Source organism: Stylophora pistillata, chromosome 12 (genome assembly GCF_964205215.1).
Source record: "Stylophora pistillata chromosome 12, jaStyPist1.2, whole genome shotgun sequence".
Taxonomy (NCBI): domain Eukaryota; kingdom Metazoa; phylum Cnidaria; class Anthozoa; order Scleractinia; family Pocilloporidae; genus Stylophora; species Stylophora pistillata.
The window spans coordinates 18,237,535-18,263,131 of record NC_142530.1 but is presented as its reverse complement, the minus strand read 5'-3'; the positions used below and the strand labels follow the sequence as shown (position 1 = coordinate 18,263,131).

The 25,597-nt window shown below is 41.0% G+C and overlaps 1 protein-coding gene and 2 pseudogenes across 3 annotated transcripts in view; all 3 read right to left on the bottom strand.

The window, feature by feature from the left end:
- Positions 1-2,227, bottom strand: LOC111331500 (uncharacterized; annotated as a pseudogene).
- A 771-nt stretch (positions 2,228-2,998) lies between these two features.
- On the bottom strand, positions 2,999-4,804 carry LOC148719055 (uncharacterized; annotated as a pseudogene).
- A 19,889-nt stretch (positions 4,805-24,693) lies between these two features.
- Positions 24,694-25,597, bottom strand: part of LOC111331471 (uncharacterized) — a 14,351-nt gene continuing 13,447 nt past the window's right edge. The window contains exon 2 of one of the 3 annotated variants that reach the window (XM_022936593.2): positions 24,694-25,253. In XM_022936593.2, coding sequence (XP_022792328.1) covers positions 24,885-25,253 — 369 coding nt within the window. In that variant the 3' untranslated portion in view covers positions 24,694-24,884. The remainder of the gene's footprint in view (positions 25,254-25,597) is intronic. The other 2 variants (XR_015993983.1, XR_015993986.1) reach the window with 2 other exon arrangements.

The following is a 25,597-nucleotide window of genomic DNA, read 5'->3' as shown; positions in this document are numbered from 1 at the left end:
AAATAACTGGCATCAAGCCATCTGCCCTCACGCTCTCCCTCTCTAACTCTCCTGAATATTCAAGCTTTGCTTTGCTTTTCTTTACTTAGTTTATCAGCACTTTCTGGATTTCTAGGAATTACTGGACATGAAACAGTTATGGTCAGTTAAAATAATCATATAAAATTTAGCCAAGTCATACTCCAGCTGGAACTGTGGGGGATGTTATTATAATAAGCTATTGTTGGTGCAGGCAAAGAATCATCTTGTTTTTGGTTTCACCCTCCTTTTACAAGTTGGAATCAAACTGCGATACAGATAAATGTTTTCAAGAATGAAGATAAACATCATACTTTCAAAAAATTTTTACAACAATTGAGAATCATTCAAGACTAATTGTTCTTATTAAAAACTGGATCATTGGATAATGCAATTCAAGAGTTTTTATTGGCTTAGCCGTTATGGTTTATGAGCCAATATACCATAATCTAAAAATATGGCAAGCATACGCGTCAGCTTAAAATTAAAAGGGAGCTAAAAGGACAATGTGGACGATTAAACCAATGGTACAACAAAATATTGTGTATGTTCCATACTTGGCCGAGTGCCCCATACTGTCATGGTGACCATCGCCAGCCAGCACAACTTCTTGGTCTTTCAACATATCTAGTAGTTTCTTCTGGTACTTTCACCAGGAAGCCACTACAGATGGAATAAGGAGGTGCCTTTGGTTGTAATAGTATGTTGGTTCGTGATAAAACAACAAACCCGTGTGTCGAAACACCAAAAGCACCTTCCTTATTGAAGTGCCAGCACACAACACGGCAAAACTCAGCAGTAGATTTCTGGCAGGAAACCGACCCAGGAGATCTGGCTGACTTTTCCAGGTGACTGTTTCTCCACAGTTGCTGCACTCTGATTCTATGGTCAACATGGTCCCTGTTTGTGTAACAGCAATCTTAGGCTTGCGAAAGAAGCACAAGTGGCAGAATTCAAACAGCAGAAATAACCTCGATAGAAAGACTATTCCCTATGGTTCTTCCCTGATGTCTTTTCCTTCCATGTGTGACCTAAAAGGCAATAAAAAGAAACATTTCTTAATTACATGAAATAAACTGTAAGAGTGATTGCATGTATGTGTTATTAAAAAGAGAATAAATTGTTATTGCAAATATAAAGCCCTTTTTTTTATTCAGTTCTCTGGGTTTTTTTTTTTATAGATACTTTTGGTCAGTTAATCAATGTGCTAGTTACCTTGGGTTTTCATGTATTTTGCCACTGTCATCTTCATCTTTAACTTTTTGATAGTCACTATCAATTTCTTCAGGGTCCCAGGTAGGGTCATCATCATGATGCCAGGTAGTGCTACTGACATCAGTTGTGTCTTCATCAAAATCTTAGTCCTGCTCAGTTGGTTGATCCATAGACTTTGTCGGGCTGGTATCCTCTGTTTCAACAACTGGTTCGGTTTGGACAGCTTAAATGTTACAAAAAAGTTTATAATATAAATGGGAAATTAGAAAAACGAGAAAATCAGTGTAGTGTGCTTGAAAAAAGGTAATTACCTGGAAATTAAATTTTGTCAGATTAATCAGTTTCATTTTTGACATGACACCTGTAATCTTACCAGTATTGACCATAAAAAGACGATTCTGCTCTTGACTTCCTTTGAATGTTTGAACCCACTGCTCTTGGTTGGAAGAAAGTTTGTTCTTAAACCGGGTCACCTTAGCTTTCAGCTGAGTCAATTCTGCTTTCATTACCCTGCATGATTCACATGGAGTTATCTGAAAAAAAAGATAATATACATAACTACAGATCCAAACATGAGATGGAGAGAGGGGTGATAAGTTCAGATACAATACAAATTAAATCTTCTCTTTAGGAAATCACTCTAGTCCATCATAAGCCACCAGTATCACCTCTTTGTCCTGAACTCTCTCATCAGCCACCTGTGCCAATAACACCCCATCTGCCTGAACCTCATCAGTTCGCTGTATCACCTCTGCCTGAGCTCCATCATCAGCCACCAGCTCTAACTCCTCGTCCTGAACCCCCTCATCAGTCACCTGTGTCACCTCTGCCCGAGCCTCATCCGCCTCAGTGGTATGAACGCACCCAACAGCTTGCAACCCTAAGTCATCTTGCAGTTCATCCAGTTCACCTGTATCACCTGATTTTCCTTTAATACAACTGCTTCTGGCTCTATATTTGCATCTTGACTCTGTTCTCTCATAATCTCATTCATTATCTGTCAGGCAAAAGAGTATGAAGAAATCAACAGATGAAAACCTATTAAATCAACTTAAATACGAGTGGAAATTTTTTTTTTCTTAAGAGTTCATGCTCAAGAAGGCTCATCCACATATGCACATTGAAAATAATTACAATTTCAAATAAAAACATTCTGTGCAGATTAATTAGAAGTTTTAGCGATACACTGAGAGAAAATTAGGACCATTAGATTAAGAATCTTGAAAAAATATCACTAGTAGTTACATGGCAATGCTATGTGAAACATTTTCGAAAGCAAATTATGAATATTATGAATGATACAGAAGTTTAATTGCTAAGCAAATTAGACACAAGAAGCAGTTCTAAGAAACAATTACCCCATTCACTCAAAGAATGTCCATTGAACTAGAGAAATTATCGCACGTTTAGCAGTAAACCCGTGAAAAAGTTGTTTGCCAGCTGGTAATTTTTCACAACTGGATCTTAGGTATTTGCTGGTCTTTTGCTTTCCCTCCAAGACTGAGACTTAATTTTCCAGTGGGTGAAGGTTGCAGAGGAAACAACACAACAATATCAGGTCCTTTGATCAATAACAGGCAAATAATTCCTTCTATAACCAAAATTAACACAACCATTTACAAAATAAGGAAGAAAATCAAGGTTCTAAACAAAATGTCCCCTCACAATTTGATACTATGATGTTCGTATGAGGCACGATCCTCGCAGTAGAGTATGAAATTCATTGAGGCCTTTCCCTTCCTCAAAGTAAAACTATAAAAAATATTTAATAGTACATGTAGTCACGAGTGTGAATTTGCATGATGACAATGTGGCTTAAAGAGTTAACTAACATAATGTCCATTTCCCAGCTACTATTTTCCAAAATATTATTGAACTGCTGTCTGAATTCAACAAAATTGGAATAAGTGGAAGGCAATTCCAGGAGCGGCCCACATTGTGAGCTATAGGTCTGGAACTAGCACCTTCCGGTCTGGTAAAAGAGACTTCAGTCTTGTTGGTAATTAAGACATCAGAAGCTGTTGTGAACCTTAAGAACTGGATTAGTTTTGCATTGTCCAATCTTCGTATGTATCTTGGCAGAAATTTTAGCGCATCTTATTCTGCTTCAGTGTTTGGCTGTGCTTCAAGTGAATTAAGAACTTTCTTGTTTGTTGGATTAATTCTATCATAAAAGCCTTGAATACCTACAATGGTCCGAAACTGTGGATACTGTTTCAGCTCTTTGACAATAGGCTGCCAGGTGGCAACCATGACATGAGGCTTCTGTATCAGTTCTTGATTGGCAATCTCTACAAGCACTTTCTTGATATTCTCTGGACTGACCTGTGACCTACAATTGAATCTCTCTGGGAAATCAAACAAATCATTATTTTCATCTGCAAACTCAGCTTTTCCAAGAAAATTTGTAACCAGCTCTTCTTCGACAGGAGACAAGTATTTCATGAAAGACTCAAGAATAATGCCTTCAGGAACTTCTGCATCAAACAGGCAGTAGCACATGAAAGCTTTTGTTAAGAACAAAGGGAAGTAGGAAACTGATCTTAACCCATTCACTAAAATTCGACCAATAGCTCCACACTCCTTAATGAAATGATCATGCCACTGATTATATGTGTCGTTATTACAACTTCTACCAAGCAGCTGTTAGATGAAGTAGGTAAAAACTAAGGAATTTTATTTTGATTGGGAAGGGGCTGGGAGTGGGCTTAGCGATCTGACATTTTAGAAGCGAGTTTAATAACAAGAAACGCCTTTAACAGCCTATAAAGAGCACGCGAGTTGCATTTAGCCAACATGGAAAACTGAACTGGAGGGCTAAAAAATGCTGACTGGAAAATATTTTTCTATAAATGACAGATACGTCTGTGGTGTGTCGAGGAGAGGTTTATGACAACAGTCCATAAAAGAATTGAAAATACTCCCCAAGTGTTTCGTTCTGAACGCTGGGGTTAAAGTCCCAGTTTCAGGCGATATCTTATCGCTTCCTCTCAGTATCATCCATATACTATTAGTCTCTAAGAGACAGATTCAGCTGTGGTTCTGTAATATAAACTCCAAAAATGCTTTGTCCTAAGTTCACTACAAAACAAAGAAGCATCTTAAGGGACGTAAAAATACCAATACCAGAGCAGAGTTGAAGAAATGCAGCAGCTAATATCACTGGTGAGTACTTTAAAGATTAGGACTGATGGCACCTACATTTCTTCAAAAACTCCTCGAAAGTACAAGATTTAAAGAACACCAAGCCTTCCCAGTGGTGGGGAGAGGTCAAGCGTATCGCTGGGATGACTCCTGCGTGAGGTTCAGACAGCCTGCGCTTGCTACTCCATGTTGAGGGTCTGGATCACCATCTCCCAGACCGTGATGTCGCAAACGCAATCAATTCTGCTTTTCTGGACCCTGTGAAGTCCTTTTCGCCACTCGCTACTACTCCACCCTTCGAAGCGTGCTCGGCGGTGCTAACCATTTCTGAGATCGATGCTTTGTGTGCGCTTAGAAAATTGAACCCCCGCAAGGCTGCGGGTCCCGACGGAATACCTAGTTGGGCGCTAAAGGAATACGCTGACATTATCGCCCAGCCTATTATGTTTACTTCCATCCTTAATTATAGCTTTGCTAAGCAACATCTCCCCCCATTTTGGAAGCTAGCGGACGTGGTACCCATTCCAAAAAAGAAACCTGTTGAAATCATCAATAAGCATTTACGACCCATCTCCCTTACACCAACCATTTCTAAGTTAGCCGAGGACTTCGTGGTATCTGCGTTTGTCGGTCCGGCTGTATTCAAAATTATCGATCCCGACCAGTTTGGAGCCTTACCAAGATCCTCCATGGCCCAAGCTCTGACATCCATGCTCTACCACTGGACGCGCGCAACAGATGGCAGGGGATCTGCAGTCAGGGTGGTCCTGTTCGACTATCGCAAGGCCTTTGACTACATTGACCATCAACTGCTCACCCGTAAAATCTACAGTCTCAACATTCCCCGGGGCGTGGCACGTTGGGTGGTCGACTTCATAGTGCATCGTTATCAACTCGTACAACTTTCTGCTAATTGTTTCTCTGAGTGGGGCCCCGTCCCAACTGGCGCACCCCAGGGGAAAAAATCGGGGCCGTGTCTCTTCCTGCTAATGATAAACGATCTGAGAATTCCCAAGGTTCAAACTTGGAAGTACGTTGATGGCGGGACGGTGTCAGAGATCGTCCCGCGCAATGCATCAGGTGATGCCCGAACCGCTGTCAAAGTCATGGAGGTTTGGTCCAAAGCACAGCTAATGCAGCTTAACGCCGATGAATGCAAAGTCATGGTCATCGACTTCAAAAGGCAGAAACACCATTTCACTCCTCTCCTGGTAGACGGCAAGGAATTAGAGACTGTAGAGACCGCTAAGATTCTGGGCGTGACTATTTCATTTCGCGTAACCTTAAGTGGAATAACCACGTTAATGATTCCATGAAAAAAGCAAACAAACGATTATACTTTTTAGTCCTCCAAAGGAGAGCCCGCGTTCCAGAGGAAGATATAACTAATTTTTATTGTACAACAATACGTCCTGTTCTGGAATACAGCGCACAAATATTCCATCATGCTTTACTCACGTATCTTAGTGATGACATCAAAAAGGTCCAAAGGCGCGCATTATCTACTATTTCACCAGAACTGTCATATCATGACTCCTTAGATAGGTATTGAATTTGAATTTAATCTTTATTAAGTCATAAGATAAATAATCACATATCCTATGTTACAACATTAAAAGAAGCTATATATATAAATTACAGAGAAAATCAAGATAAAATTTATAAGACTAGATTATGTTTAAAAATTAAGCGATTGACAAACGTGGTTTTGAACCTATCAGTGTTTATTTTAGGATGGTGACTTGTCTCTTTCCTCAGATTGTACTTGGTTGATTTCTTTTTTGGCATTATAGCTCTTAAAGGGTGTATTGTATTATTAAAAACATTCTTGAAGATACGTGTGTCCTGTTGATCTAACAATTCATAAACATTAATGTGGTCGGATGTATACTTGCGCTTATAACATCGATCTAAGAAACATTGGATTGTTGTTAATTCGGAATTTACAGCGCCAAATACGGACAGCCCGTATAATATATTTGGTAGAACCAGATTTAGAAACAGATGGTCTACTTCGGCCTGATTGTACCCTTCTTTCCTTAAAGATCTTAAAATGAACAGGCACTTGTTTGCTTTGATTAGTTTTTCCCGAATATGTGTTATAAACCTACTATCTTCCTGAAATGTTACCCCTAAAATAGTAAGCTCTTTTGTCTGTGGTATTCCAGACACAATCGGAAACTCTATTGTACAACCTTTCTTGCGGAAAATGATTTCCTTGCACTTAGATGGATTGCTACACATACCATTACTTCTAGACCACTGGGAAAACTGATTAATCAGTGCGATATAATTGTCATTATCACCTATCACAGGCGAGATAATGGTTGTATCATCTGCATATTTTACCAGCACGCTCTTATTGTCCAAGTGTATCTCTAAATCACTGAGAAAGACATTGAACAAGTGCGGCCCGCTGACACTTCCTTGGGTGGTACCTTTGTTGACACTTTTCCATTTACCAATAAACCCATTTCTAATGACTCTCTGCTGCCTGTCTTCCAAGAAGCTTAGATACCAGTTAACTATATAAGGATTTAGGGGGAGTTGCTTCAATTTGTGTGAGAGGAGATCGTGTTTCACACTATCAAAAGCCTTGCTGAAATCCATAGCGAATAGGCGTACCGCTTTGCACTCTGGGATATCAAGCTATTGATTGACAGTATGTTGGATAGTCAGTAGAGCATTGGTACAGCTCCCTCCCTCTATGTATGCAAAGTGTGAGATCCCAGAATGTTCATCGAAGGTCTCCCTTGCGTGTGTTCCTAAGACAGCTTTCTCAAAGCACCTTGCGATGACAGGTGTCACATTTATTCCGCGGAAGTCTGATATTCCCTTAGGGAGATCAACCTTCGGCAAGGGGTTCAGGTCTGACTTTTTCCAAGAGACAGGCCAGGCGTGTGTTCTAAGAGACAGATTCCAAATCCTGGTGATAACTGGAACGAATAGCTCGGCGTGGTCTTTCCATATAGTATACGGGATGCCATCTGGTCCGGTTGCTGTTTTCTTTATACGCATAAGAGAATTCAGGACTTGTCGCTCTGAGATTTCTGGGACTTCCTGATCTTCACTAATCTCCAGAGGTGTTGGCTTTATGTAGGCGTGGTCAGTACATAGGTCACCAAAGTAGTCATTTAACGCGTTGAGTTCGTAGTGGCCAAGAGATGGTTTAGCTTCGCTCTACGACAAACGCGAGAAGTTATGTACGCATCTGTTTTTGTCCATCTCAAATCCATTTCATAAATTAGATAGTTTGCTGTCAGGTAGACATCATTCAGCGTACAACACAAGACGCCAGCGCGTTTTTAACATGCCGCGCCTCCGCACTGATCGTTTTAAGCCTTCATTCATTCCAGCTATGTCCGCGAGGACTAATCTAGGGTCTTAGCATCGACTGCGTTTTATTCCATTGCTATATAATTGTAATTAGTTTAGGTTTTATAATTTTTAGTAAATTTTGTAGTTTTATATAGTCTTATATCTGTAGTTATAAATAATTTTGAAAAGTACGCAATTCAGCTTATGGCTGCAAAGTATTTTTATTTTTGTTATTAAACTATCTATCTATCTATCTCCTCAATTCGGCTCTGGTATGGGGCTTTTTTAAGTCCCTTGATATCACTGGTGGGGATTTGAAAGTTGAGTTAAATTCTCTTAATGTTAAGCATTGACTAGGCAAATGACGGCAACTTGGCTCGTTCCATCATCTCACATAGGTTGTAGTTGTTGAAGCTGATGGGATGGGCAGGTAGGATGTTATTAAGAACTTCTGCTCTAAGGCCGCTGAAATGCATTTCGGCTTCTGCACTTTCCTCGTTATCGAACTCGTTTTGGATGGGGTGGAGACCTTAGAGCCGGAACGCTTGGACACCAGGCGGAAAAGTAGCTGGTGATCTGCCGAGTGGTCAATGGTTCAGAGCTATTAAACAAACGGTCACCATTTGTGTCCTTTACGGTTATCATCGAGCGACCAACTGAGGCAGTGTTGACTTTTTGCCCTGTTTACTCAATGATCAGGAACTTACCCAGTCGCTAATTCTTCTGCTTCTCGTTAAATCGCGCTCTTGACGATTTGCTTGCCTTTAGTGCCCATCCTATTGGTTGGACAAAGCTGTACATGGTTATGCCGTTAGACTGGAGGAGCAGTTTGAAAGTGTTCCAAAGTTACAACATTGGAACACTGGAAACAAAACGAAAGCAAATCTGCCTTTACTCCCAATGCTCAACAAAAATTTCCTCAAATTTGAAATCTTGACCTTTGACCGAATATTTTTGAAAGTGAGCTTTTGCGTTATCTACGAAAACGAGATCAGTAGTTGGATAGAAACTGGACTACATGTCTATCAGGTATGTTTTCCGTTACGGGTGTAAAATAGAGTTTAGCGAAATACTTTTAATCAAAAGCAGAGTTTTCGGCTTTTCCGCAAATACGCTTAGTCCATCAACGCAACCACAATATGCTAACTAGTGTAAATTCTCACTAATATATTCAGATTTTGACAGCTCTTGTGAAAAGCGCTTGCGAAAAAACCCAAACCAATCATTATATTTCCTAGAACAAGAGCACTTGGACACTAAACAGCCATAAGATGAACCTGATTGGGGAATGGCCACATATTGAAATTTTGGTTTTTAATTAGACGGTAATCCATGTTTACTCAGGTTATTGTCAAATCACCATTAAAGATTGTGTTTTTTCGTTGGGAGAAGTATAGCCAACAACCAAAAACAGGCATCAATTGCAGTAAAGTGCTTAATTCTTCTGCTTTTGATATGGATTATTAATTTTCGATATTACCGTATTTTTTCGATTAAACACCGGACCCCGATTAAACGCCGGCCTCGAAAAAACGCCGATTTTTAATTAAACGCCGGCGTGTCTAATCGGGGCCCCGGTGTTTATTCGGGGTGGAAGTCACAAGGACCGATTACAAGTAAATAGTAACCTCTTGAATGGCACTGTTACGACATACCAAGTAGAGTATGTTGTTTTGATATTTTAATAAACGTTCAAAGGAAAAATACCGGCGTAATATAACTGGAATAGTTGCTGCACAGCGAAATAAAATATAGCAATGTATCCGTGTTTATGTTGTATTATTGACGTACTTTCTTTCCTGTGTTGTAGAGTTCATTGTCGTTTGAATCGCGAGGATCCCTCCAGCGTTTGTTTATAAGTTGTTTCAGTCTCTTCATGTGTTGTCCTTTCTGGGAGGAAATCACGTATTGCGCTGAAATAGGGACTTCAAGGCCACCTTGTTCCAAATTGCTTGCTCGATAGTTTTTCTGTCTCACTTTAGCTGAGATATTCTCTCCATGTTTGACGAAGAACCAAAGGGTCGATGACAGCTCGATGGGTATATGCCCGACATTTATCCTTTTGTTACCAGGTCCATGCACACGATAAACAGCCATTGCACCTGGGTCGTACTTGTTGTTTTCTTCATAGCATACAGTAAGACCTTCACTGATCGCGATATCTTTCCAGTGTTTTTCGGTAACGTGGTATCCCGTTTATAGACTTAAACCTTTGCATTCATATCTATATTGACTACTTGTTATACATCATTCATATATTGTTTATGTGCTGTTTGTTAGTGATACAGATCTTGATTGCAACATAGTACACGTGCAGCATGTACGGTACCATAATACTGTAACTTCGGGTAATCCAGGGAAAAATCGTCCAGCACTGACAAACTGCCCTTAGGTTTCCTGGGATCGGTAATGATATATCAACCTAGAAAAATAGCATGAAATTGCCTTTCATTAATAAACGCCGGACCCCGAATAAACGCCGGGACCCCGATTAAACGCCAAGGGCGTTTTGTTAAAAATCGGCAGTTTTGACCCGGCGTTTTTTCGAGGCCGGCGTTTAATCGGGGTCCGGCGTTTTTTCGTGGCCGGCGTTTAATCAGGGTCCGGCGTTTAATCGAGAAAATACGGTACTTATAAAGAAAAGAAAAAATAAAAAAAGATCGATCGAATTTATTGTGTAAAGAAAGGCCTACGTTACCTGCATTACCAATTTGTGGGACGTTAAAGAACCCACACACTCCTCGAAAAGAGTAGGGCACGTAGTGCCTGGTGTTGTGGTCTATCTTTGTGCATTGTCTATCCAGGGTGAATTGGGGGGAGGGGTGGTGCCTCGCATAGACCTTGTGTTCCGTTCGCACTAACCCTTCCGGGTCTAGTCACACTCGGTAAAGTCGTTAAAACAAAATAAATAAAAAAAAAAAATAAAACAATATTATCATTATTAATATTATTATCATTATTATTATTATTATTATTATTATTATTGTTGGGTAATTAGAGAAATATGGGGCACTTTAACATAGCTCTAGATCCCCATCTCAACTATGTTGATCTTGAACCATTATGCTCTTATAATTATTATTGCAGCCTACTAAACATAATAAATCCCACCCAGAGTTGAAATGAAAACCACCCACTGTCAAGAGAAAACACGCTTTTATGAGAGCCTACACACAACTGACAAAAGAAATGGAAGCCGTTGAAATAGAAAATGAACTCTTGGCCACTGAAAAGGGATATCAAGAAAGATCTGCCTCTAAATCAATTGGTTTGGATCGCAGCCTTAAATTATATAGCATAAATTTGTCTTGATGATACATTGTGGGTGTATTTTTCTTTTAAAGTATTGACTACTTCTCAAGTTGGGAATAAAAATAACCTAAATTATTTGTTTCCGACATAAACCCTCCCATATTCCGGTGAAGGATTCTGTTTATTCACCACAAAGGAGGATTTTCCTTAAAAGAATTCAATTTTGAATTTTACCAATGAAACACCGCGCAACACCAAAGTGGAAGTGAGGGGTGGTCGGCCCTGGCGAGGGTGGTTAATTTAAGAATTTCTGTTCATTTCTTCTCAGCTTTTTGCAACTAGAAATTTGATACTTTGGTGAGTGACTTCATTAATATGCACATGGCGAAGAAAGTGAATATTGAAGACTACAACTGTTTGGTTATATAAGTTGTCTTTAACCTGTTTGCTTGTACATATGCGTAAGAACAGATGAATATTGATAGCTTTCAGAATCTATGGAAGACTACTAACTCTTGTAAAAGTGAGATTTAACAATTGATAGTACAATTTGCTAGTGATGGCTATTGTCAACTGCTACTGCAGTACCTTGATATGGGTGACCACATTGGATTATTGTAAAAAAAAGCAGTTACCTAAGTTGCTTCGTTAGTTGATTGAAAGCTTCTGCCCTGTACTTTTGGACATTCATAGTGATGAAGAGTGATGAGTTTCTAAAGTTAGATCTTCAGAAACGTTATACTGTTCTTCCTGTTTTTACTTATATGTGAAGTATATAAAGATAAATTCAAGGTGTTTAGTAGTCGTCATACTAGTTGTTGCTAATTTATAACAATAACCACTTATAATTTCAGCTGGCCTGCAGGCTTATCTTTTAAAAAATATGTAAAACTGAGTGTTTGTTGACTCGCTGTTGCATGTGAAGCTATTTTGATAATGCATTTTTTGAGGACTGACCAATTAAAAGATGAATTGTAAACCAAACGAAAGCAAAGTTTAATTCATAAATTGTTAAGTTAAGGCTTCAGTTAGAAGTATACCCACAAGTAGAATGAGATGTGTTTAAATCATTTACTTCACTTGATTTTTGTTCTACTCAGGAGATCACTTACATGAAGACCCTTGTATGTTCAGTCCTAGAATATTTATTCCCCAACACTTCAAAAACGTTTTGTAAACTATTCTCCTCTTGGGTCTTCTGTGATGACTAATCGAGAATAAAGATGGTCACTAACACTGAAAGGAGATGTATCTGGATATGTGTCCACAACATCCATCGACAGCAGCTTTATTTGTTTCATAAACTGCCCATATATAGTGCAATGGACTTCTATTTGTATAGTCCAGATACCATAGCTCAGAACTTTTGAGTGGAGATACAATAATGCACCTACGCACTTAATAGTGTTCTAGCGAACACAGTTGATTTTATGAAAGAATCTCGGACGCATTTATTGCTAGATTTTTAACGACATTCACCACACCTGACCTTCTTTTCATTACATGGAAAATTTCTTAATATTCATGTCGTAATAGACGATATTCACATCTATGAATATTTTATATAATAATAGGTCCGCTGTGGCCGATGGGCCAGAAGTCATTATTGTCAGCGGTCTTTTGCCTTTTGTGTGTGTATCCGCCATGTTTGTCATTTAGGCTAGATTTAATGTTGATCAAAGCCTAACTGTAGGTCGATATGCAGTCAATCGTCACTACAGTTTAATCAACATTAAGTCAAGAGTAAAATGGATAAAGTCCCACGGCTAGATCGGCTAGAACCCGACCCAAACAGTGAAACAGCGACGAAAGAATGGCTTCACTGGAAGTGTACGTTCGTAAACTTCATGGCCGTTCTACCACAAGCACAGGCAGCCCAAGCTCACTATTAGAAAAACGGACGTGACTCTTACCGTGTTGCGTAACGTTTTATATTTATAAAGGTTTGTATGGGATGTTATCGGTTTGCCTTAAAGGAGAGAAAAAAATGTCTTGTTTTGAAATAAAATGGGCTTACCTTATTGCCTTGTTGTTTTCTTTGTTGATTCCGAGCGTCTCAGGCCATTTTGAAGCGTTTTCGGCGAGTTAGCGCTATGTTGGTGTTCAACTGCTAAAAGAAAGACAAGGCCGGAAACCTATTTTAGAAGCGTCCGTCGCCCGAAGCGAATAATTCCGCCAAAAAATTACCACCAGTCTCGATTCCTCCAGAAAATGAAAGCAGAGATGTTGCAGTTCCATTTTCCATTCACTCGATTCACAATTCCTCCCAAAGATCTTTCACTAGCGATACTTTTATCTCCAGATCGATCGGCTTTCCAATTTCGACTTGGCTGCTTGAAACGTTCGCGGCCCGTTCGCCGATCGCACAGTATGTTGGGTAACAAAAATAAGCCCGGCGAGGGTAGCCAGCGGCCTGCAGTCCAAAATCAAACCCGTTAGCTCCCCTGGTCCCCTCGAGAGGTTTTGTCAAGACCGCATTGTTTTGATCGACCAATCAACATCGAATGGAAGTGTGTTTACTAATTTATTGTTTTTGGACTGCAGGCCGCTGGCTACCCTCGCCGGGCTTATTTTTGTTACCCAACATACTGTGCGATCGGCGAACGGGCCGCGAACGTTTCAAGTAGCCAAGTCGAAATTGGAAAGCCGATCGATCTGGAGATAAAAGTATCGTTAGTGAAAGATCTGTGGGAGGAATTGTGAATCGAGTGAATGGAAAATGGAACTGCAACATCTCTGCTTTCATTTTCTGGAGGAATCGAGACTGGTGGTAATTTTTTGACGGAATTATTCGCTTCGGGCGACGGACGCTTCTAAAATAGGTTTCCGGCCTTACCTTTCTTTTAGCAGTTGAACACCAACATAGCGCTAACTCGCCGAAAACGCTTCAAAATGGCCTGAGACGCTCGGAATCAACAAAGAAAACAACAAGGCAATAAGGTAAGCCCATTTTATTTCAAAACAAGACATTTTTTTCTCTCTTTTAAGGCAAACCGATAACATCCCATACAAACCTTTATAAATATAAAACGTTACGCAACACGGTAAGAGTCACGTCCGTTTTTCTAGTAGTGAGCTTGGGCTACCTGTGCCACAAGAAGGTTTGGATAAAATTGCAGTCTTATTCAATTTTGTCTCACCAAGCATCTTTCAACACATAGAAGATTGCGAAGATTAAGAAATAGCTATCGAAACTCTTCAGGCTCCCTTTATCAAACCGAAAAACGAGGTCTTCGCTCGTCATCTCTTAGCTACTAGAAAAGAAGTTTCAACAGAAACACTGGACGAATATTTGCAAGCCCTGACAGCAGTAAGCAAAGATTGTGACTTCAAAAACGTCACAGTGGTACAATATATACTGTAAAGAGAGTACTAGAGATGCATTTATTATTAGATTACAGTCAAATCTAATACGTCAAACGCTTTTGGAAAACAAAACCCTTGACTTAAATACTATGTTTGATCAGGCTAGATCTCTTGAGTCAGCCATGAAGAGTTCCGAGTCATATGCAACTCCGAATACACTCATCAATGCAGCTGTTCCTGCCGACCCTTAAAAACCTACTGATGGCCAAGAGAGTACATTGAGTGCTGCTGTCGAAACAACTCTTTCCAACTGCTACTTCTGTGGTAACACCCGACACCCACGATCTCATTCTGGGCTTGGACTTCCGGTCACAACATGAAAGCATCACATTTCAGTATGGGGGGCAGCCAACCCCCACTATCCTTCTGTAGCTCCAGTACCCTCTATATGGATCCAGCTGAGCCGTTTGCCATTCTGACTGAAAATCGTCTCCCAGTTGTAAGTAAATCTCGTTGCTACAGTAAGGATGATATGGAGTTCATTGATAAAGAGGTTAAAAGGCTACTCGACGAAGGGATCGTAGAACCAAGCAACTCCCCTTGGTGGGCACAAATTGTAGTGACCAAGGATGAAAACCGAAAAAGGAGACTCGCCATCGACTACTCCCAAACTATTAACCGCTTTACACAGCTCTACGCCATCCCGCTACCGAGGATAAATGATTTGGTAAATGCCATCGCATAGTACAGAGTTTTATGGTATACTTGATCTACGAAGTGCGTACCATCAAGTTCCTCTAAAGGAGGAAAATAAGCAATACACAGCCTCCGAAGCACGCAATAATCTCTGCCAGCTTCACACGTCTCCCATTTGGTTTCACAAATGGGGTTGCTTGTTTTCAGCGTGAGATGATGAAGTTCACTGACCAGAACAATCTCATTGCGGCGTACCCTTATCTTGACAACATCACCATCTGCAGGAAAGACCAACAAGAGCATGACCCAAACATTGAAAAATTTCTTGCCGCGGCAAAAGAAAAGAACATCTGTTACAACGACTCAAAAAGCGTCTTATCGACCCGAAAACTTGCTATTCTTGGATATGCGGTTGAAGAAGGCATTATTTGTCCAGACCCAGAAAGGCTAAGCCCTCTACGCAACCTACCTGTGCCGTACGATTCCAAATCACTCAACAGGTGCCTCGGTTTGTTTTATTACTACTTAAAGTGGATACCAGAGTTTTCCAACCGCATGAAGCCACTTAGAAGCTCTAAGTCGTTCCCTCTGTCACCTGAAGCCATTACCACGTTTGACAGCTTGAAGAAAGCTGTAGAAGAAGCCTTTGTTACCGCTATTGACGAAACTATACCATTTGAAGTTGAGACTGACGCATCTGATGTAGCACTAGCAGCCACACTCAGTCAAGACGGCAGGCCTGTCGCTTTCTTTTCACGCTCACCACAAGGAAGCGAGCTTAAGCATGCTGCCATAGAAAAAGAAGCTCAAGCTATCATTGAAGCTATCAGGCACCGGAGACACTTCCTGACAGGACGACATTTCACTCTGAGAACCGACCAAAAATCGGTATCTTACATGTTCGATCAACGAAACCGAGGTAAAATAAAGAACGACAAAATCATGCGTTGGAGACTCGAACTTACATGTTATAGCGTCGATATCATATACCGCCCAGGGAAACAGAATGTACTCCCTGATGCACTCTAAAGGGCAACCTGTGCTTCTGCACCTCAAGACTTCTTGTACAGCCTCCATGAAGCGCTATGTCACCCTGGTATTACAAGACTCAACCACTTTATTCGTACAAAGAACTTACCTTATTCATTGGATGACGTTAAGAGTGTCACAAAGCAGTGTCAAATCTGCGCTGAATCTAAGCCTCGATATCATAAGCCTCAGCGACGAAAGAATGGCTTTACTAGAAGCGTACGTTCGAAAACATCATGGCCAGTGTCAAATCTGCGCTGAATTTAAGTCTCGATATCATAAGCCTCAGGAAGTCCTACTCGTTAAAGTAACTTAACCCTTCGAAAGAATCATGAGGGACTTTAAGCTAACCACGACGGCGGCGGCAACGACAACGTGGAAAAAGAATAGATCTAATTGGCAGAACAATAGCCCAACACGTGTGTTTTAAAACTTTGTACATTTCTTAGCCGTCCTATGCAAAATGACAACATGATGTCACCAAAATTTGAGTCGTCTGCGAAGCGAAACTGCGGCGGCAAATTATTTTAATTTACATTTGGAACTCAACGCTACTTTTATGCGTTATGTTGAGTTTGAGGTCTGGCGCCCTATGAGACGGTAAACACATGCAGCCATTCTCGAAACTCTAACTAAATGTAGAAACTAATTTTTTAATCGACGTCTTCCGTGCCGTTGCCGTCCTGAGTGCTTAAAGTCCCTAATATCGATTTCAAGGGTCATTATCAAGCAACAACGGAAACAAGTATTTCTTGAACATAGTCGATGAATACTCTAGGTTCCTGTTTGTGTTTCCGTGCTCTGATATATCAACGCCTACAGTAATCAAGTGCTTAACTACGCTATTCTCCTTGTTTGGCATGCCAGCATTTGTGCACTAAGATCGTGGTGCATCATTCATGAGCCATGAACTGCAAGCATTCCTATAAGGAAAAGGGATCGCCACAAGTCGAAAAACCAGCTACAATCCTGCTGGAAACGGTCAGGTTGAAAGGTATGACGGTATCGTATGGAAGGCCGTTGAAACGTCCTTCAAGTCTAATTATAAGAATCTACATACCAAGTATTAGCAGGTTGTCCTACCAGATGCCCTACATTCCATCCGGTCCCTACTGTGTACTGCCACGAGCGAGACCCCTCATGAGCGCTTCTTAAAGTTTCCTAGACGATCCTCTTCTGGCGCATCGATTCCGACTTGGATGGCATAACCAGGTGCTGTACTTCTCAAGCGTCATGCCCGCACAAATAAAACTGATCCATTAGTCGATAAGGTGGAGCTATTCCAGGCCAACCCAAGTTATGCATTTCTACGCTATCCGGATGGTAGGGAGACAAGGGTGTCAACGAAGCATCTTGCGCCAGAACCCTGACCTAGGACTGAAGTCCAAAACCTTCCTCAAGATCCTGTGCCAGGAACTACAGTCAGAAATTCCTCTGTGCAACAAGAGGCACCGATAGCAACCACTGTAACCAAGTCGATGTAACTGCTAACTCTGAACAGACCACACTGTCGCGCTCGGAGCGAATCAGGCGCCCAGCGGTTAGACTTATCTTGAAGAACAGGGTGAATGTCGTAATAGACAATATTAACTTCTATGAATATTTTATATGATTATAGGTCCCCTGTGGCCTATGGGCCAGAAGTCATTATTGTCAGCCTTCTTTTGTCTTTTGTGTGAGTATCAACCATGTTTGTCATTTAGGCTAGATTTATTGTCGATTAAAGCCTAACTTTAGGTCGATATGCAGTCAATCGTCACTACAATTCATGTGAAGATGTTTTATCTAGTTATCTTGAGGATGCTCGAAGCCACTCCTTTACAAAAGTGCCAATAGTCTCAGCCACTGATTTCAAGATCGAAGACCAGATGTTCGGTCGCTGGAAGAAAATCGATTAGTTAACCTACTGACGTATTTCTCTTTTCATTTCGTGCACGCAAATGCAAAACGGTGAAAGCAAAGCCAACATGTAGGGTTAAGGGGGACTTACACTTAGACAGAGTGCCGTGCTGAAAGGAAACCTGCTTCCTTCGCAATACAAAGCAAAACAAATAATTTATCAGATATCACTTAATCGATTAAAAAATGTTTTCCTCGAAGTCAACTCATTTAGCTCTTTGAAGCCCTTGTACTACAAAGCAAAAGAACTAATTGATCAGATTTCACTTAATCGATTAAAAAATGTTTTCCTCGAAGTCACCTCATTTAACTCTTTGAAGCCCTTGTAAAGAACAGTGTAAGAAATGATTGACAGTTCATAGTCACGTGATTCAGAGCACATGCTCTCGTAAGCTAGCTAGGCATTCTTTTTCACACATTCTGTATGATTCTCGCTTAGTTATGTTGGAATGTGAATCAAACGATTAAACAATTTAAATTTAGCTGTGGACGAACTCGAAATGTTTGATATAGCGCCCAACTTGGGGCTGTGAACACGCAAACGACGAAATGAGCGAGGAATTAGCGCGGTCTCGCGCTAAATGCGGTGGTAATCGAACTGTATTGACGAAGCTTGCGAAGGAAGCACATGATTTGCTGAAGGATGAGGTCTTGAATCGACCACAATTGAAAACTCTGGCGGAATAGTTATTAGAGAATTTGCAAATTGTGAAATCCCTCGACGAAGCGATTCTCGAAACATGCAAGGTCGAACACATCGAATTCGAGATGGAAGAATTGTACGAAATTAACGAGAGAGCGTTGGAAACACGGCGAAGGATCACGGATGCGTTTGCCGCTGTCGAAATGAGCGCCGACAAGTTGAACATCACGAAAATTGGTGGAATTAAGGTGCCCTTGGCGTCCCTGGAGTCGCCTCCTATATCTGGAAATCTACACGCGAATGCAACGTTAAATTTGGATTCTGGAGTTCCTTCACTTCAGGCGTCGGGGAGCTCGAATGCGAACACACTACACGCTGGAAACACGCAATCATCGGGGAGCACCGATCATGCAGGTATGGTTCAACAAACTAACTCTAGCTCGTTAGCTAATCCAAAGGCAAAGTTACCTAAACTCGTTCTACCGAAGTTTAGAGGTGTAATTACTCAATGGAAGACTTTCTGGGATGGCTTTAACAGCTCCATTCACAAAAATCCTCATCTAAGCCCGATCGATAAATGTAACCATTTGTACTCGTTGCTGGAAGGACAAGCAGCCAGCGCTACACAAGGATTGAATCGAACGGACGCGAATTATCAATCGGCTCTTGAAATTTTGCAGAATCGTTTCGGAAGGCCCCAGAACATAATTTCAACACACATGGATGAGTTGCTAAATATTCCTGGGTGTACTAGCGACAAGACTTCACAGCTCCGATTTGTGTATGACAAGATTAGCGTAAACGTGCAAAGTTTTTAGTCCCTCGGTGTCAGTATAAAGTGTGCAATGCCTGTCATGGCGGTCGGCGGTGCTAGTATACGCTCCTCAATCGTTTTATTTTTATTGCCTCAGTTGCTTCTTCGAATGGATTTATCCCCTAACTTAGAAAAGCTGTCAGGCAAAGTGACATTTGAAAGTAGCTTGGGAACATCAACGAGTAAATTAGCTGATATACTGCTGCCACAGTACACCGGCGCTCAACTGCTTCGACCCCATGTTGGTTTCATTCGTATATCAAGACAAGGCTTTTTCGGGTCGAGAGCAAGTTACTCTTCGATGTCGAGATCTACTCTCCCAATAACAAAGATCTTACTTAGTGGCGATGTTTCCACAAATCCCGGACCTCCTCCTAGTTGTGCTGTCTGCGACAAGACGATCGCTAGAAATCATCGCGCAGTAGAATGTAACGAGTGCCATTTAAGGCTACACATAAAATGTGGCAAGATAAAACACCGCGAGTACGACCGAATCAAGGTACAAGCTACCAAGACATGGCTTTGTGGTACATGCTTATGGTCGCAATTGCTGTTTCCCGATAACTGTCAACTATCTGATGTACCAGATCAGGATAATTTTTCAAACCCTGATACATCAAGGGATGTTCCAGACACGCTAGGTTCTGAGAACTACGATAACATATACACGCTTGACCCCGATAACTGCGATAACACATATCTCGAGACACTAAGAAAGTTCTCCAGGAAAGCCGTTCTCCTCTTCCACCTAAACATCAACAGTCTTCAAAATAAATTCGAGGAGCTATCTGAAATCATCCAAAGACTAAACATACACGCTATGTTTGTGAGTGAAACCAAGATTGACTCATCGTTCACAAACAACCAATTTACCATCCCAGGCTATTCTTTATTTCGCAACGATCGAGAGAAAGGAGGAGGAGGAGGAGTAGTACCTCTAATATCAAAGTCACTGACCAGCAAAATAATTGTTATTAAGAAGAATTACAAGACATTAGAACCAATTGCAGTCGAAGTTACTATCGGATCAATGAGTATTCTGATGCATCTACGCTCAACTCAACATACAATCAGATGAAAACACCGTCTGCTCCAGCTCTTATCGCAAGGCCATGGAAACAGTATGTCATGATCAGGATGCAAGAGATCCATGAGAGCACCACTCCAACGTCTTGGACGTCCTGTCCCAGCGAACAGAACCCAGCCGATATCCCTTCGCGTGGATTGATAGCGAGCGAAATGGTTACCGAGGTCAAATGATGGAAGGGTTCAGAATTTTTCCAGAACGTTGAAAAAGAATGATCTCGTGAGGACAACGCCCACTCCGATAATGAACTTTCCATGAGAGAAATCGCGAAGAATCCTGTAACTATTACACATGCTTTGGTCAGCGGTGAGCAAGTGCGGCAGACTGGCTTACATCAAATCACTGATGCTAACCGCTACAGTAGCTTGACAAAATTGTTGCGGGTCACTGCTTACGTCCTTCGATTTACGAGGAGATCAAAGGAGAAGACGGGTCTCGAATTCAACGCCGAAGAAATACGAGCTGCTGAAGAACTGTGGATTAAGTCCATACAGAACCAATCATTCCCAGAATGTCCACCGGAAAAACTCCCGCTCCAATTCTTGTGCGACAATAGTCCTTCTTACAGTTGCGGGCTTGGTGGCCAGGCCTTTGAACAGGAGTGAGGCTTGAGGTGACCTTGTTAGAGATGTTGCTGCTTTCCAAATGCAAATTACTTTGTTATCATGCTAACTAGATACAGGTCTCTATCACAACAGGGTCACCCTTAGCCTCACTCCTGTTCAAAGGCTTGGCCACCAAGCCCACAACTGTAAAAGGGACTATTTAACCTCTACATAGATGAGAGAAGTATCGTGCAATGCAAGGGTAGAATTCAGAACAGTTCACTCAATCAAGAAACCAAAACTCCAATGTTGTTATCCTCGAAGGATCACTCAGTGGACTTGATTGTCGGTGACAATCACCAGCGGATGCTGCACGGCGGAGTAAACACGACGTTGACGTCTGCGAGAGAGCGGTTTTGGATATTGCAAGGAAGACGAGCGGTTAAAAAGGTGCCTAAGAAGACGTGTGACGTGCCGAAAGGGGCGGGGACAGCCATTCCTACTACCACAGACACCCGATTTACCCGAAGAGCGAGTTTCTGAATGTCCACCTTTCACACACACAGGCGTGGACTTTGCAGGTCCTGTATACACGACAGATAAAGGTGGAACAAATACAGATGAAGCTGGGGCGTACGTTTGCCTGGTTACGTGCGCCTCCACTAGAGCTGTATACTTGGAGCTAACAAGAAGACTGAGTGCCGAAGCCTTTCTATTAGCCTTCCGCCGATTCACTAGTAGAAGAGGTTTGCCAGCCACATTACTATTGGACAATGCTAAGACGTTAAAGTTTGCTTCAGGGGAGGTGGTAAGGATAGCAAGAGCCCAAGAAGTTTTACATCATTTGGCAAACAACGGTGTAAAGTGGAAATTTATTGTTGACAAGGCTCCTTAGTGGGGAGGATTCTGGGAACGCTTAATTCAAACCGTAAAAAGACCGCTCAGGAAAGTAATCGGACAGAGTTGTCTGAGTTTTTAAGAGCTCGGTACCCCACTGACGGAAGTGGAATGTGTTGTTAATGCTAGACCTCCAGCATACGTTTACGATGACTTGAACGGGGTGAATTTTGCGCTAACTCCTTCACACTTGATCAATGGTTGACGCTTGCAGAACACTCCCAGTTCAAGCCACTTTGAGATTGTTAGCACCCACGATACGCTGACGCGACGATCGCAGCACCAGAAACACCTACTGAATCAGTTTACATCTGCTTGGAGAAAAGAGTATTTGGTCAACTTACGCGAAACGCACACTACGAATTCGAGGAGAAGGGGAGAGAATCCAGAAATTGCGGGAGAAGACAAAACGCGGAGCCCTACTCCATGGAGTACCCTATGGAGTACCTGGATAGAGTACCCCTCAAAATCATGTATTAGTCAAATAAAATACTTTATGAACATTGTGAATCGTTTAGATGTACATATCCTGATAAATTTTGAGCTTGTCAGCTCTCCGATTGTCGCAGTTTGATTTAGTACACGAATTCACCGCCATTTTGAAATTAATATTAAACTGCTGACCACTTCCAACGGAAAGCTTTAATGTTGCTAGCATCCATGAACGTTACCGTTAATAGGCCGGAGTCTGTAAGAAGTGTGGCGCTCCATCTAGTAACACATGGCCTCATGGGTTTCTTAATTGTGCGAAACGATGAGGATACAAGCTAACATTTGTAGGTTGAGACTTAAAAATGTAATCCTTATCTTTAAACTGAGCTTCTCCTCACCCATCTATCTGTAGCGCAATAAAATTGAGGTATGTAAACAAACAAAAAAAAAAACAGTGACGGGTCGGCAAACAAATCCGACTGGGGTTGTTGATCTGGGAAATGCAGTAAGCTTAAATATTTTACCTCGTGCAAAAATGGAAACTGTGGGTTTTGTTCATCACGTGGAGTTGTTTGTCTTCTCATCAAAGGACTCATTACCCAGCGGTAAAACCAAAATAAAGGAACCAGTAAGACTGAGAGCACTAGTCAACTGTCCCCCAAAAAACTGGATTGTATCGAACTGTGGCATTCGAAGAGCTGGTAAGCTCAATATATTTTAGGATATTTACATCTAAATTATTCACCATGTTCATATAATATTTTATTTGACCAATACATGACTTTTAGGGGTACTCCATTAAGGTACTCCATCGGGTACTCCATGTAGTAGTGCTCCGCGTTTTTTCATCTCCCAGAAATTGCTGTTGGTGACGTAGTACTGCTTCAGAATGATTCGACCAAGAGAGTATAGTGGAAATTAGCGATCGTGAAAGAATTGCTAGCAGGAAGTGACGGCCAGGTCAGAGCGGTAGTTGTACGGGTAGCAGACACTGGAAACTTACTCAACAGGAGTGTCAAGCATTTTGATTCCCATCGAAGTGAAGGCCAACGTCAACTCATTGCCACAGTTCGAGAGTCCAGTTCAACCTGAGCAAGGAACAGTAACTGTTGACAGCAGACCTCGAAGGAAGGCGGCGAATGATGGAGAATTTATGCGGAGACTGAGACCATAAGAACCTTGAAGGAAGGCGGCGATGGATGGAGAATTTCTACGGAGACTGAGACCATAAGAACCTTAACCGTTTGAAATTGCTGAACCTTTTGTGTTTCTATTTTCTCGAACTAGTGGAATGTTGCAACGGAACTGAGACTACAAGTGGTCTTCAAGAACTTATTAATTTGCGAGCTTCATATGCTGTATTTGTATTGTCATTTCACAAGTACATCTGTATCACTAAGTTTGAACAGGTGCAGGGAGTGTAAGAAATGATTGACAGTTCATAGTCACGTGATTCGGAGCACATGCTCTCGCAAGCTAGCTAGGCGTTGTTTTTCACACATTCTGTATGATTCTCGCTTAGTTATGTTGGAATGTGAATCGAACGATTAAACAGTTTAAATTTGGTTGTGGATCTGAACTCGAAATATTTGATAAACAGATTTATGACACTGAAATCTAGTGACTGGAGAAAGTCTTGGTAACAATTTTAATGTTGGATCGCAGCGTAAACTTCAACTTCAAATCAAATAACAACAAACTTTGGAACATATCCAAAAAGGTAAAAATTCGCAAATTGCCATCACATTTAGTCGATCATCTCACAGAATGCTCTAAAGCTGCTCCCCAAGCGATTAAAATTATCCTCATATCAGTGAAATCTAGTGCTACCCAAAGAAGCCTGCTAAACTAACAAATTCTCTGGGCGAAAAAACAGATTTGACGTCAGACAAATGCAGTCCAAATGTTGTTCAAATGAAATGTTTGTCATATTTGTCAGTATTTGACTTGAAGACAAATCTGACATTTGTCCTAAAGATAAATAGGATAATTGTGCATTTGATTTTGGGTGTAAATATGGACAAATGCGGTGTAAATCTGAGTTAAATATCATTATTTTTCCCTCTCTAAACAAGGACAAATGCGTTAAAGATAACATTTGTAAGAACAAATTCAGGACAAATGTAGAGCAAACATCATCTTTCTCATGGAATAATCCAAAATTATCTTCCCCTCCATTGATCCTGTTGTGAATTTGCACAAAATTGCTTTTTCCACAAGTTATTTCAGTATTAGGGCTGCAAGTACCCAATAATACACTGCATTTAATAAAATATCAGAAATTTCATTGTTTCAGTGGTAGTTTAAAATGGAATCGCATTTACTTTGATTAATGCAATCCTCTCATGTCCAATCATCTCACACCCACAGTCCTGACTAAATTCAACACACTTAAATGTATAGTAAATGGAAATTCATTTAACATTTCTTCTTTTTTGTACAAACAAAACCACAGTAGCTAATTATTTTCCTTATGGTGTTGTTAACACTAGTAAAAAGTTTTGAAACTGATGCAAGTGACAACTCACCTGGTCAAAACAAAATAATTGTTGGTCAAGTGATAAAAAATTTTATTCATTGCTATTTAAATTATGTCAATCTCTGAAATACTCCAGCAAGGGCCCAAGCTGTGGCTCTCTTTGGATAACAATTAAGGGTTTCAGGAATTATGTCACCCTCCTCCCTCGGTACCATCATCCTTTGTGCTCGCTGACTCCTGGCTCTGTCTGCCTTATGGTCCAGGCTCTGGAACTCACAATCTAACTCATCTGATCTCCACTCAAACTTGCGTCGCACTAGCTTTTCAAGTTTTGGGATTGATTCTTCATCTGAGTTGTCTGCTTCATACACACCTTCTTCTGGTGTCTTGTCATCTATGGTGAGGATCTCCTGAATTTTTCTCTTTTTCTCTGCTGTATAAGAGCTATGCATGAGGGCTTCTTTGCGTGCCTTGAGTTTCTATAATTAAGGAACAACAAATAATGTCAGTGGTCTGGAATTAAAACGACAGAACATACATGTACAGTCATGTATCTGGTCAATGAAAAATTAATATAATTATGGAATTATTTATACCATAGCTGAGAGATTTCTCACATGCACTTTGGTTGAGAGCTTTAATTGATGAAAGTGTAGAGCGCGATATGACATTAAGTGTGACACAAAACTTCTGAAAGCTTGAGAAATTATTTACACTTTTTCAAAACACAAAATTCTGGAATGTTGTAAAATGTCAACAAAATGATTGGGGCAAAACGTTCTACACATTTGACAGCTTGAGGAGGAAAAAAGGGTTATGCCAC